Source organism: Cynocephalus volans, chromosome 7 (assembly GCF_027409185.1).
Source record: "Cynocephalus volans isolate mCynVol1 chromosome 7, mCynVol1.pri, whole genome shotgun sequence".
Lineage (NCBI taxonomy): Eukaryota > Metazoa > Chordata > Mammalia > Dermoptera > Cynocephalidae > Cynocephalus > Cynocephalus volans.
In genome coordinates, this window is record NC_084466.1 from 123,686,163 (window position 1) to 123,699,771 (window position 13,609).

The window sequence follows — 13,609 nt, forward strand, 5'->3', positions numbered from 1 at the left end:
GAGCGGGGGCTGGGGAAGGGGATAGGAAAGTGAAACTAGAAAGGGGGAAGGGTGGCACTTGCTGTACTATTTCCATCTTCCTACGTGAGAGCCAAGGTGGGGTGGGAAAGGAGCTACCTGCTACAGGTTGCCAAGTGCGTCATTGCTAAGGAGCAATCTCATAAACCAGAGCAAAGTTGTGACAAGCAAGTGTGAACTTGTACCTTGCCTCCATCCTAGACTGGAGATGGCTTCTGATCACAGAATTACAATTACAGAGGCCCATTTTAAAAGATTAATTGATTTGTTTGCATATTGACTTATTTGGTTAATTGCTGAGATTTATTTTTTCACTTTTCTCTAAAAAAGAATTTTAAGTATCTAACAAAAAATGTATGTAACAATGGGATTCATAAAATAGGATAAAAAAAGGGAATTGAATCTGACTAAAAACGAAACAAATATGCAAACTATAAGGTTTGCCATCCCTCTTTCATAAACCGTTACCCCAAGATGCCTAGGAGCCAAAGCAAAAAGGGAAACAGAAAAGTTATGTAACTTTCATTATCAAAAGGAGGAAACATACTAACTCCTTACAGGAGACAAAGTTATACCTACTTATAAAACCTGAGGTAAATTTCTCAAATGGAGCATTAGTTTAGGGCAGTTTCCTATACTTTTATATTTCATGAACCTAAAAAATTCCAAAAAATTTACCAGGGGAAATCAACATAGGGTTACTAACTTTTACTCTGCCAAACACATGCCCACAACTACCATCTACTATCACAATCATTCATAAGAGAAAGGCATTTTAATGCCAAAAATGAGGAAAGACAAATCTTAAGATAAAGGGAGTCCTTGGCAAATGAGGTTGGCACACACACACACACACACACCATGCTACCAGACAAAATACAGGACACAACATTTAGGACATACCTACACTAAAAAACTATTCCTCGTTTATCTGAAATTTAAATTTAAATGGGCAGCCCATACTTTTATTTGCTACTTTTGCTATATCTGGTAAACTCTAACACGCACGCACATGGCATTGTCCTTATTTTTTTCCATTTGTCTGCTCATCAGCGACTACTCCCTCGTCGATCAGTACATTCTGTGACCAGCTTAAAACTACTGATCTTGGAGACACTGGACAGGATAATAAACACGCCCCCACCACAGCTTCACAGCACATGAGGAATCATAAGAGCAGCATCTTATGGCTGCCTACGGTAAAGACCAAGGTACCACACGAAGGCTGAATGCAGGGAGCACAGAGGGGCTCAGCTGCTAAACCTAATCTAAGAGTCAAACTTTCAAAACCTGGAAGAGCACACAGACAGCTCATCCCTTGGATCCCTGGTTTTCACGCTGTGTTCCTAGTAACCTTGGGATTCCCAGAGGGGCTCCAGGGACCTCCAACAAGGGTGACAGGAAGGCCAGGGGGTAGGGCTTGGGCCCTTTACATTCCTCGCTCCATTCAATCACAGCAGTCCTGTCATTTTAGGGTTCTACACATGCTTTCTTCTGGGCTTGAAAAAAAAAAGCAGGCAGAAAAATTACCAGCTTACACCATCTTTCTTGAGTAACATTTCTCTCCTTCAGGTATTGGGTAGCGAGATGACAGGTGACATTTTGAATCTACGTTTTATGATTAGAATGCTGATTCATAGCAAACCATAAGTTTTGAAGAATAGACCAGCAAAACTGACATCCTCTCATGGACTGAGAAGCTTAACCTATACTCTTCCCATAAGGATACCCTCTTCTAGTATAAAGTTTTCTCTCTTTGCTCAGGCTCCCAAGCAAAATAAGTTGATTGGAAAATGAAGGGGTTCGAGATTATGGGCTGAGCATGGTAGCTTTCAGTGCCCTTGCTTAGTAATCCTGAAATCTGGGAGCTGTGACACTTGAGTCATTTTTTTGAAGCACACTTGAGAAAGAGAATTCTGTTCTCACATCAGACATTATCATCATGTACTTATTTAGAGAGGCTGTGACCAGAAAACATTCAGCTACCAATGCAATAATAAAGATCACGATATTGACATCTTGGTATTCCTAGGTAACATTAATGAACTACCTTTTACAGAATGTTTCAAGGAGTGTCTGATACACGGAGCTAAACATAACCACACAAATGTTAACACTCACATGGATAAACACAGAGCTATACCCAGAGGGGGGTCGCACTTACTGTATAGAATTCAGTCACAGAAAACCAAATCTAAAACCAAATCTATTCAATTTGCTAGTTCTGTGACTGAAGTATAGGATAAGGCCATATCATTTGCAAATGGACCTGTTTATCTCACAACCAGATATCTGCTTTTCATGTAGTGAGCTAATTATCATTCATACTCTTTTCTTAATGAACTTTCACTTAACTGTCTCACTTCGAAGCCGTTCAACAAGAAGGAAAATGCTCACCCCAGTGTCCTGCCCCTTCTCATTTAGCAGGGAGATCAGTTTGTAGGGCAGAGATCTGCTCTGGTCACCGAACAGGTCCTTCAGGGCTATGGTCGCTGTGCCAATTAATCTGCAGGGGAAACAAGAAAGCACACAGCACTCTAAGCATGCTGCCACCGACTCACAGCACTGCCCCGCTCCCTGTCTATTCATCTGTTATCATTAAAGTCACCTCCTAATGAGACATGGGCCATTTTGTTCTCACCCTTGCAGGGTATTTTGGCAGTAAACATGACATATCTGCCATCACTTCATAACAAGTAGTCATTTCAAGAGTTGAACCACGGTGCTTATGAATTTCAACAATCGTAAATGAGATAAATGAATCTACCTTCAGAGAGGTAAAGACTGAATATAGTCCCCCAGAATCCAGGAAGAGAGAAAAGCAGAGCAAAATCAGTAAGAGAGGAAAGCATTTCTCCATAATGGAAATTCTAAAGGACCCACAAAACTTAGTTCACTGTAAAAACATCCCCCCAGGTAGACCTTCCAGAAGCGTGAATACGTCACTAGTTTACTGACAGGGCTAACTTGCTACCCCATATACTCTGGGGCAGCATTCAAAAGTTGAATGTGTGCACTTCTCTCTTTTCCTGGACCCTGGGGGGTTATATTCAGCCTCACCACTCACCCATCTGTCTCTTTTTGTACATAACACATTGGTACAGAAGTATACTGGTGTCCCTACTACTAAAGGGAAGCTCCCTAGAGGCAGGGATTGTTGCCCGTTTTTGTTAGTTACTCTGACCCAGTGCAGGAATGTAGGAGGCACTTGATGGATATTTGCTGAGTGAAGAAAAGAGTAAATAAGTCTACATATATTGAGAATGAATATCCAAAACAGTTTTATAGTTAGGGCACATGATCAAAAAATTTTACAGAACACATCCCCAGGGAGTAAGTCAATATAAAAATGTAACCCATGGAAAATGGTCTGTAGGGGCTGGCCTGGTTAGGTCAGTTGGTTAGAGTGCAGCCTTATAACACCAAGGTCACTGGTTTGGATCCCACACTGGCCAGCCACCAAAAAAAAAAAAAAAAAAAAAAAGGAAAAAGAAAATAGTCTGTAAATTGGAAGTTGCAACACAAAACATGAAGGACAGTGGATGCATTGACTGAAGAAGTTCCCTTTGTGAAATGCAATCAGAAAGGCAAAGAGAGCCCGGGGGTGTTCTTCTCAGTATGGATACTGAAAAAGGAGAAAGAAAAATAGCAAGACTTGTTAAATGTTTCTTACTTGTGTTTTGTCTACATTTGTGGCGATTTATACTAAAACAAGCAGATATGATCGAACAGAAAATCGTTAGCATAAGCATAGAAAACTAAGCATTGAGTCCTTAAAGTGATAAAAGAGATTCCTTATATCAAAAAAACAGGGTGAGGAAATTATAGTTGAGCATTTTTATGTACTCTGAGCTTTGGGGCAAAATTAATAATCAGAAAAGTTCATCTTGTAGAGAAATCATACATTTCATGTTAAAATATAGTACAGTTTCTTTAAAAATCAGGAAGTAAAAGTTGATGCCAATATGGGCACATCATTTTTGAAGTGACAGATAGATGTCTGTATTCTCCCCCTGAATGGGAAATAGGACTAGACTGTGGAGTTAAGATCTGTAACCCAATCACATACATCCAGTGACACAGCAATATTATAAGTAACTTTACTTTCCGTGCACAGATATGTTATATTGCACAAGACCAGGAAACTGCTAAAGCACCCTGTTTCACCCAGTTTACCCAATGATAGGAACCATTTGCACATGGTTTCTTGGAAGGGTGCTCTTTCTTGTACCGAATACCATGCAAGATGCTCAACAACTGTGATGGATTCTCATCTTTTCTAATATCACAAATGGAGTCTTTAGTTGGCACTGGAAATGAAAAATTTTGCCTCCAGACGGATAAGAGTGAACTACAGAAAGTAGGTCTCCCAGCCAATGCCAAGAATTGATGGGAATTTAGAGACTTTTTTAGATGAATGTGTTCACTCAGTACATTTTGTAGATTTCTTTACATGAGTATTTTTCTCCTCACTTGGATTTTTATTCCTGTGACATTATTCATCTCCACCAAACAAAACAGGTGACCCTGCAATACAAGACAAGAGCCTCTAAAATCTCCTCCGCGTCTCCCTTAGCTGCACACGGAGTGCACCTGAGGAGAATATTTTCCATGTTTTTTAAGAGCACGGTAAGGCATAAGTTTGGCTAAATGAGTTTTAAGAAGAACAAAATGTGAAAACTACATGTTTAAAAGTCATCTGACTGGCATTAAATGTCTAAATGAGATACCCATCTTGAAAGACACGGAAACTGGACTGTATTTCTCCCAGTTCGATGATTTGTAGCCTAACTACAATGAAGATAATCACACTGCACACTTGAACATGGACTGATTTGCTTTTGCTAAAGTCAAAGTGACCTGAATCTCTACCAGCAATAAATAAATCTTAGCACAAACAATGTGGCGTGCAGGGCGATGCTGATGTGGAAAGAGGGCTGGCCCAGGTAGAAGCAGCACTTCTCAACCTCAGTCCTCCTGACATTTTAAACCCATTCATTCTTTGTCATGGGGGCTGCCCTGGGCTGTCAGATGTTCACCAGCATCTCTGCCTCTACCCACTAGATGCCAGTAGCAGCCACCAAGTTGTCATCATCAAAAACACCTCCACACATTGCCAATTGTCCCCTGAAGAGCAAAATTGCTCCAGGTTGAGAACAATTCCAGTTCTAGCCCTGTCTCTGTGTCCTAACTGTCTCCGAGGCCTTGGCTAAGTCACCCAAGTCTCTGAGCCCATTACTGGCCAACAAGTGGATTGAAGTAAATAATTTCTCAGATACTTTTCAGCTGTGAACATCTGCTACTAGGCTTATAGATGTGATGTTTTCTACATATACCTACTTAGGAAACTACCTCACATCAAATATTTCTTTTCCCTCCTCTTAATGTCCTTGCTTTCTAATTGGGTGATGGTGGGGCGAGGGGAATCTCCTAGAACATGTCCATGTTGGACAATCCAGAATACTAGGTAGAGTTTCTGCCTTCAAGGGTATTGGTCTATAATGTCACGGATCAAACAAATTCACACAGAGTGTCAGGGGAAAGATTAGGCCAATACAGAAGTGTGGAATAAAGTAAGTGATATGTAAGACTGTTGGGAAAATAGAATAATTTAATCAGGCCCCCTTGCCTTAGGGATGGTTGGGGCTGGTGTGGCGCATTCTTTGTAAGCAAATTGTGTATGGGGTGGAGTTAGTGCGCATGTGCAGCCACTGGCAACTTGGCTTGCGTCTGCCTCGGGTGTCTGCCCGTGGCCATGCTCTCGAACCTGCGGCTCCAAGGACCTTTTGGCCTATTACCTAGCTCATAGAGCTGCATGTGAGGGGTCTGGTGACCCAGCCTGGCATGTGAGGGGTCTGGGGACCCAGCCTGGCGTGTGAAGGGTTTGTGACCCAGCTTGGACAACAGGCTTGAGGGATCTGTGAGCTCCAGGCTCAGCCCTAGCTCGACAATTGGCTCAGTCAGCAGGATTGCAGGCAGGTAAAAGAGCACAAAGACAATAAAGAATGGTGGGACTTGTGGCTAACCGGGGAGGACAGGCTTGCTTAAAACACAAAGCCCATCTGCTGACCTTTTATGACCCTGAATTACTTTACAACCTCTATTCTTAACCAGTATCTTCTGGTTTCCCTTCCCCATGAAAGGATAGTGACAATTCACTGGCAAGGAACAGAGTGAACCCGTCGCGGGTTCGGATCCTATATAGGACTGGCCGGTGCACTCACTGGCTGAGTGCCGGTCACGAAAAAGACAAAAACAAACAAACAAACAAACAAGAAGCCAACTCTAAAGTCTAACCTCCATTCCTTCTTTTAAAAACCAGTAGCCCTTTCCCCAAGATTTGCTTTCTCACCATAAAATTCTGATGCTTTTGTAGTGGAGGACACGTAAAAGAAAACTTGAATTTCTTTTTTTTGGGGGGGGGGGGCGGGAAGTGGATAACGTGTTTAAATAAAAGCCTAGAAAGACTTTAATCCCAAAGATATTTTTACAGCTAGGTTGAGTTGAAGAAAAATGCAAACAGTTACAACTTCCAAGAGCTTCAACTGAGTTGAAGAAAACTTCCCCTCTGGCTAAATCTGAACTCTGCAGCGACTCCCAGGGCATGCCTGGCCTGGCCTATTTTCTATGACGTTGCCTGGATACAAAATACTGCAAAAAACTGAGAAATGATGACTTGGCCTCCTACACAGGGGATAAGAACAGTTCAGTCTGACCATAAGCCAATTTCCTTTAAAGGAGATGACACTGAATCCTTTAAAGGAGATGACACAGTGTGACAGTCATGGGGAAGCTGTGCCCTGTGTTTTCATGGTAACATAAGAGTCTCCCTGTGGACTCCACCCACCACTAAAACAGACGGACCAGGGTCTCAAATGGAAACTTTATAGCAGAAGAACGTCAAAGTCCCTTGGCTCTCCAGCTCTGCTTGTGGAATTAATCAACCGCAGATGTATTCCAAAGTGAAGGAAAAGCCAGTCGTGCTCCTTTTTCTTTCAGTCCATGAATGTCATAGAGTTGTGACTTGGGTTTCTATGCGACGTCAGACTAATTCTAAGCAAGGGAGTAACTATTTGAAAATTAGATATTATGACTGGGAGAATAAAAGAGTTTAATTGTAAACTAGTCCAACTCAGTCATGCAAATGTTGGTGACGAGCTTCTTTAACTGTTTTTTTCTTCTTAAAATAGACAGTATAGTTTGTTTAAAAAAGAGCCATGGAAAATGTTCTCCCCATTAGCACTGGCACAAATGTTAGCAGCCACGTGCCTCTGTGGTGAGCAAGGCCTTTGCTGGCTGAGTTCTTCACCAGGGAAGCTCACGCATACACCAAGTTGTTCTGTGCAGCAAGGACACAGCCCACATGGATTACTGGAGGAGGGTTCACTGGAAATTCCTTCCTTCGTGACTGAAATATATGTTGGAGGCTGGAAAATAAATCACATGGGGCACTGTTTCTGCCTCTAGAAACCGCAGCACAGTCTCAACTTCCCATCTCTGAGGGAGAATAACAGTCCCCAACTAGGACAAATACCTTACCAAGCTGCCCCCACATGCCCTGTAGGAAACCTGAAAAGACCATGAGCTCCCACCCTTGGGGCACGGGGCTCTCAGCTGGCTGCGCCTTGTTATTTTGGCTAGGCCTGTGTGGCCTGTGGGGTCCCGAGGCTGGGCCCTGTCTCTCTTCCCCATGCTTCTCCCTCCCTTGGGCCAGTCTCTATCAAGTCCTCCCCTGGTCCCAAGCCAAAAGGTGGGAGAGCCAAGCATACACCTTGTTGTGAACCAGCTCGGTAGGAGAGGCAGTGGCAGCTGGCAAAGATTCTTTTGCTTGGTCAGACTTTAGTCAGGCTGCTGAACGTTCTCTTAGGCCTATCTGTGTACTTCCTTGTGAGATCCAGTTTTAGCAAAAAATCCTGCCGTCACTTTGGCAAGAACCCCTCCCCCCCACACCCTTAATATCTGACCACCCTGGATATATGAGAGTGTTCCTCAGCTTCTGCCATCCCCCAGGTGATGTCTGATCCCTCTGGCCTGTCTTCAGAGAGAATCCTGTTAGGTCAGTTTAGCCAGAATCCCGCTTACCCCTGATGTTTCCTCTTGGTAATTTTCCATCCACTGATCCCACATTGCTCCTCGGCTATCAATTCCCACTTGCTCATGCTGTATGCAGTGTTGAGCCCCATCTCTCTCCCCCACGGCAAGACTCCACTGCAGTAGTTCCTCTATCTACCACGATGGTCCTGAATAAGTCTTCTTTACCATGCTTTAACAAATGTCATTGAATAGTTTTCTCTTTTACACGGTCATGGCAGCAGCTCATATCGCAGGAAGCCTTACTAAGGTAAAATCCCCTCAAAAGGCACCTCCTTGGTTCTCCCATCCACTGGCACTAGTGGGAACCCTCCCAAGTCTCCCAACTGGCCTCTGGATGTTCTCTCAAACTGTTTCTCAGAATGTGCCTCTCCTCAGAATGTGCAGACCTCCCTGCATCAGAATCACCAGGGCATCTGCAGATGCCCAGGCCCTGAGTCAGACTACTTAGGTAATTCTTATACCCAGGAAGTCTGAGAAACAATGGTCTAGACCAGTGACTCTCGATGGGAGCCTGAGGAAGGTGGAGGGTAGATGGAGGGCTGGGGGTGGGAAGGCAGCTGGCAGAGCAGGATCTGGGGAGAGGGAGACACGTGTAGTTTTAAAAACATTTAATATGATGATACAGTTTCACATGTGGGAAATGGGCGTAGAAATCCAATGATTTCATAGAACAAACTATAGTAAGCAAAACTCCATTAAAATCTACTCAGCAGTCCTAGCGTCTTCCTGTGGCTTCCACTCCTTAATCCATACTAGGATTGTCAGAGAACCTTGAGGCTTTTTCCTGTTCTTCAGAAGGGCATGGGTTTTAAAAACTTAGAAACACTGGTCCCCAACAGTGGTTCCCAAACTTGACTGTGCACTGGCTTCCCCTGTGTGTTTAACAAACTCCACGCCCTGGTACAGGTTAACATCTCTGATCCTCAGTTTTCTCATCTGAAGAATGGGGATATTGTCAGCTCCTACCTAACAGTATTGTTGTAGGAATTAAAAGGATGATGTAACAGTCACCTTTTATTATTACTTCAAACACTACTGTAGAAAAAAGGATCTAAGGAAAGCATAGGAGGATGTGAGTCCAGGCCAGTACTAGCAGGGAAAGCTGGTCTGAACCTGTAAGGGGCTGGGCAGGTGCGAGGGGGTGCACAGGGAGGCTGGGCAGCCAGGCATGAATGAAGAGAGAAGAACCCTTTGTAACCATCCATGTCCATTTCTATACAATCTCTGTGCAAAGTTCTTCAAACTAGTTCTTTATCTTATGGACATCAACTAGCCCTGCCCTCACCCTCAGTACTACAAGTATACCAAGAATCTGTTTGGGAAACAATGTTTATTTTCAGAGTTAGAACAGAGGTAAACTTCAGCTGCAGCTGAATTCTCATAAAATTCGATTTAGTAGATTCTAAATGAAGTTTTAAAGTCACAGTTCTAACATGTTTCATTATAAAAGAGCCCCACAAAACGAATCCTTATACAAAAACCCTGTGTAAACCAGCACACACTCGCACCTCACTCTTCTGTTTTCTCTCCGTTTACCCTGCTTGATTTTTCTTCATAGCACTTATCACCATCTGATATGCTGTATGTGTCTCTATCTGTTGATTATCTGTTCCGCCCACTCAGATGTTAGCTCCATGAAAGGCATGGGGTACCCCCAGTGCCTACAGCCATGCCTGGCACATGGTAGGCATGAGTCAGTATTTGTGGGATGAATAAATTAATTGATACATTATTGAAGATAGTCCAGTGACCTTGCCAATTACCTACAGGTTATAAAGCTCCCTTCTCCTAAGACATCGTCCTCATAAGAGCAATTAAAAGATAATTACAGCTCTTGTTATGAAATGCCTTCTCTTTCAGCCTCTCCAGATATCTTTCTCCAGGCTGTGGCCCACCCTTATTTGCTCACGAGATCTTAACAGATGCCAGGAGGACCAGAGCAGTCACTTAAACGACCTCCCCAAACAGTACGGGGCAGCCTCTCCAGCAGCCAGAGACAGCCAGCTCAAACCAGCCCTGATATTTTCATAGTTTTGCTACTCGACTGCAAATATGAAACTGAAAAGAAATGTGAACTGAGAATCTTGCTCCACAGTAGATCTGCTTCTGGTTTAGACTTTCACACAGCCTGGGAAGCTACTCCAGTTAGAAAAACCTGCCTCCACCCATCAGCTGTCATCCTCCTCACCAACCACACCCAGGAGAAGAAGAGACTACCTAGCCAAATCCCATGCTCATATTTACACGTGGTAAGATCAGAGTCTCACAAGTAGAAGAAATAAAAGTATTAAAAGCTCGAAGACAAAGTCATTGGTATAACAGGAAGTGAAAACTTGCAGGCGTTACCACACGTTGTCCCCCCAAATTAATTTCATTCCAAACAACAGTCTTTCTGTTTTCTCTAACTTAAAAAACCTTTGCCCAGGGAGTTAGTATATTTCACAACATAAGCTTGTCCTTTTTCTAACTCTATAGTCCCCGGAACCGCAGTGTGTGTGCACTTAAAGTGCTGGGTAACCTTAAGCAATTTGGTGAACTTCTCTGAACCACATTTTTCTCATCTGTAAATTGGGAATAACACTGACTCAGAGTTGTTATAAAGATTAAATCCAATTATATGTGGAATAGTTTTAGCACAATCTCTAGCACATGGTAAACCCACACACAAAAAAGCATTATCTATTATGTTGTTCATCAGGAAATTGAAGTAATTTTTTCCTAATTATATCAAATTTGCCCTTCTGTCTACCATTTATTGAGGAAGTACTACAGTCCCCATTATAAAGATGAGGAAAGTTGCCAAGTCACTCAACCAGTAAGTAACAGAACCAAAAATCCCAGTTAATCTCATGGTCATATACCTGGCCACCTGCCCACACCTCCTTGGATAAATTTCCTTCTAAGTAAATTGTTAGGTTTTTTATCTCCTTCTTAGAATACAGCGAAGGATATGCCTTGTGCAGTGATTTATATTCAGATGCTGTTTTTAACTTTGCTCTGCCTTCATGTGGGGGTGTATGTGATGCGCAAGTACACACATATGGAGGGGAAAAGAATACTAGAAATGCAAACTCAGAGAGATAATTATGGTCACTTTATCTCAGACATTGTAATTTTCATCTCCAGCAGTTCAACTTGGATTTTTTTTTTCTTTCTGTCTTCTATGTCTTAACATGCTCAAGCATCCTTCTACCTTCTTGAGTCTAAGGAATACAATTATAATACCTGTGCTACTGTTTGTGTCTACTAACAATATCTTCTGTGCTATTTCTGGGTTAGTTTCTATTGATCGTTTTTTCTCTACATGAGGAAAAATCCTTCTCCATGAATTACAAGCTTTTTCACTCTGGCTGGTGGGAACATAAATTATTCCCAGCCCTGTGTGAGTCCCAAAGACGTGTGTGTGTGTGTCTGTGTGTGTGTGTGTCTGTGTGTGTGTGTGTCTGTGTGTGTGTCTGTGTGTCTGTGTGTGTGTGTGTGTGTGTGTGTCTGTGTGCATGTGTGTGTCTGTGTGTGTGTCTGTGTGTCTGTGTGCGTGTGTGTCTGTGTGTGTGTTTGTGTGTGTGTGTGTAGTTCTCTCCTCTTGGACCTCTAAGCCACCTTTTCACCTCTGGACTCCCACCTGCATCTCCCCAACTCTGGGAGACAAGCAAGACCTGCCCACGTTCCCTGTCTCTGCACTGCAGCCTAGAAATGAGTCTCTCTAGGCATTAAGCTGGGTGCACATCAGGCTTGCCTCATTGATCTCCCCTCTCTCGGGGATAACTGTCCTGTGCCAGCCATGTCCAATATCTGCAAACTACTGTTATGTGTACTGTGTCTAGTTTTTTAGTTGTGTCAGGGGGGAAGGTAAATCTGGTCCCTTTTGTGTCATCTTAACATAAGTGGAATTTCCAAACTGGTCACTTTAAGGAGAAGTCTGAGGCATGGAGAGGTTAAGTAATTTGCCCAAGGTCACCACCAGTAATCAGTAAAGCTGAGTCCCTAACCAGCTTCTGTCTGGCCCCACAATCCCAGCTTTTAACCACTGCATTCTACCACCTCCCCACAAGCTCAGTCTTAAGATCCACATCTCTCTATGAAAGGGCATGAGCTTGTGAGAGGCATTTGTTTCTCTTGTGTTCTGATACTTTGTGCCTGGCCCCTCTGCAGCCTAAACCCAAGTTGAAACCAGAGAGCTATTCCAGAGAGCTGAAGTGAACAGATTCCACATAAATGGCCCATTGCCCGTGGGATGACGTGACAACCACAAAGTGCTTTGTAAATGTCAAATTTCACTCGTGTAGTAGTATCATAAACTTACTTGTTCACTCATTCATTCGACAAACATTGATTGAGAGCCTAGTATATGCCAGGCACTGTACTAAGTGCTGGTGTTACAGCACTGAACAAGATAGATATGGAGCTTACTGTCTAACAGAGGGAGGACAAATGAATAAGAAAATAGATAAGAACATTCCAGAGGGTGGCAGATGCTGAGCTGGATATAGCAGATGTGCAGAACAACACATACCCTGACTACTTATCTAAAACCCAACCCTAAGCTCTACAGGCCATGGTGACTTCCTCCACCATTCCTGTACTTATAAGAGCTCCCTAACAAGACAGGCTCTGAAGAAGTAAAACAGGGCAGTAAGATGGAGAGGCACTGGGAGCGGCTGCCCTAGGTTGGGTGATCAGAGATGCTGAGGTCCAATGACAGGATTTTACGTCTATTGCAGTTTGAGAGCAAGAGCATTCCACGCAGATGGAACAGCAAATGCAAAAGCCCTACTTGGTACATTGTTTTGCTCCTGGATGTGCGTACCTGTATGCACATGCACACACCCCCACACACGCAAATCTAAACACTTGTATATATCTCACTTCTACATGTCCAGGCTCTTAGAGATGGTTCTTCTCTAGGAACTCAAGTAGAGGGACAGCAGGCCAGGGTGCAAGAGATGAGAGTCCCAGTCTCAACACCACTGAGCCTCAAGTCTCCTCTCTACTTCTCAAGGTCATTGTGAAGATCAAAAGTGATGAGAATGTACCTTCCCCATTGAGAATATGAGCATAAGTGACTTACTATTCACCAGTATAAAAATGTCTGCTCAAAATTTTTATCTAAGGAGGAGCTTATTTTAAAAAAAGGTACCAATACTCTGATAATTTTTTTTTTCAAAATTAGGAAGAAAAATTACTTTCATTTTAGCAAAGATATAATCCATCATTGCACCTAAACTTAGGTTCCTATAGGTCAAAGGTTTTCAGTGTAAAAGAGTACAGGCCTGGATATAAATTAGCTGACTCTGACATATACTTGCTGTGTGACCTTGAGCAAACTACTAAACCTCTCTGAGGAAAAACAGGACCAATCTTATAGAGGATCTGTGAGGATTAAGTGGGATGATATATGAAATGTGCTGGGCATAGCCCTTGACACATGCTAAGTCCTCACTAAGTATTAGCCATTGCCTGTCTGCAAAAGGAACTTTCATTCTTCAGTCTCTGGGAA

General features: G+C 43.0%; 1 protein-coding gene across 1 annotated transcript in view; it reads right to left on the bottom strand.

Annotated features, from left to right (window-relative positions):
- Nucleotides 1–13,609, bottom strand: part of MYOF (myoferlin) — a 145,566-nt gene that overhangs the window by 105,879 nt on the left and 26,078 nt on the right. The window contains exon 4 of the mRNA XM_063103471.1: nt 2,416–2,524. Coding sequence (XP_062959541.1) covers nt 2,416–2,524 — 109 coding nt within the window. The remainder of the gene's footprint in view (nt 1–2,415; nt 2,525–13,609) is intronic.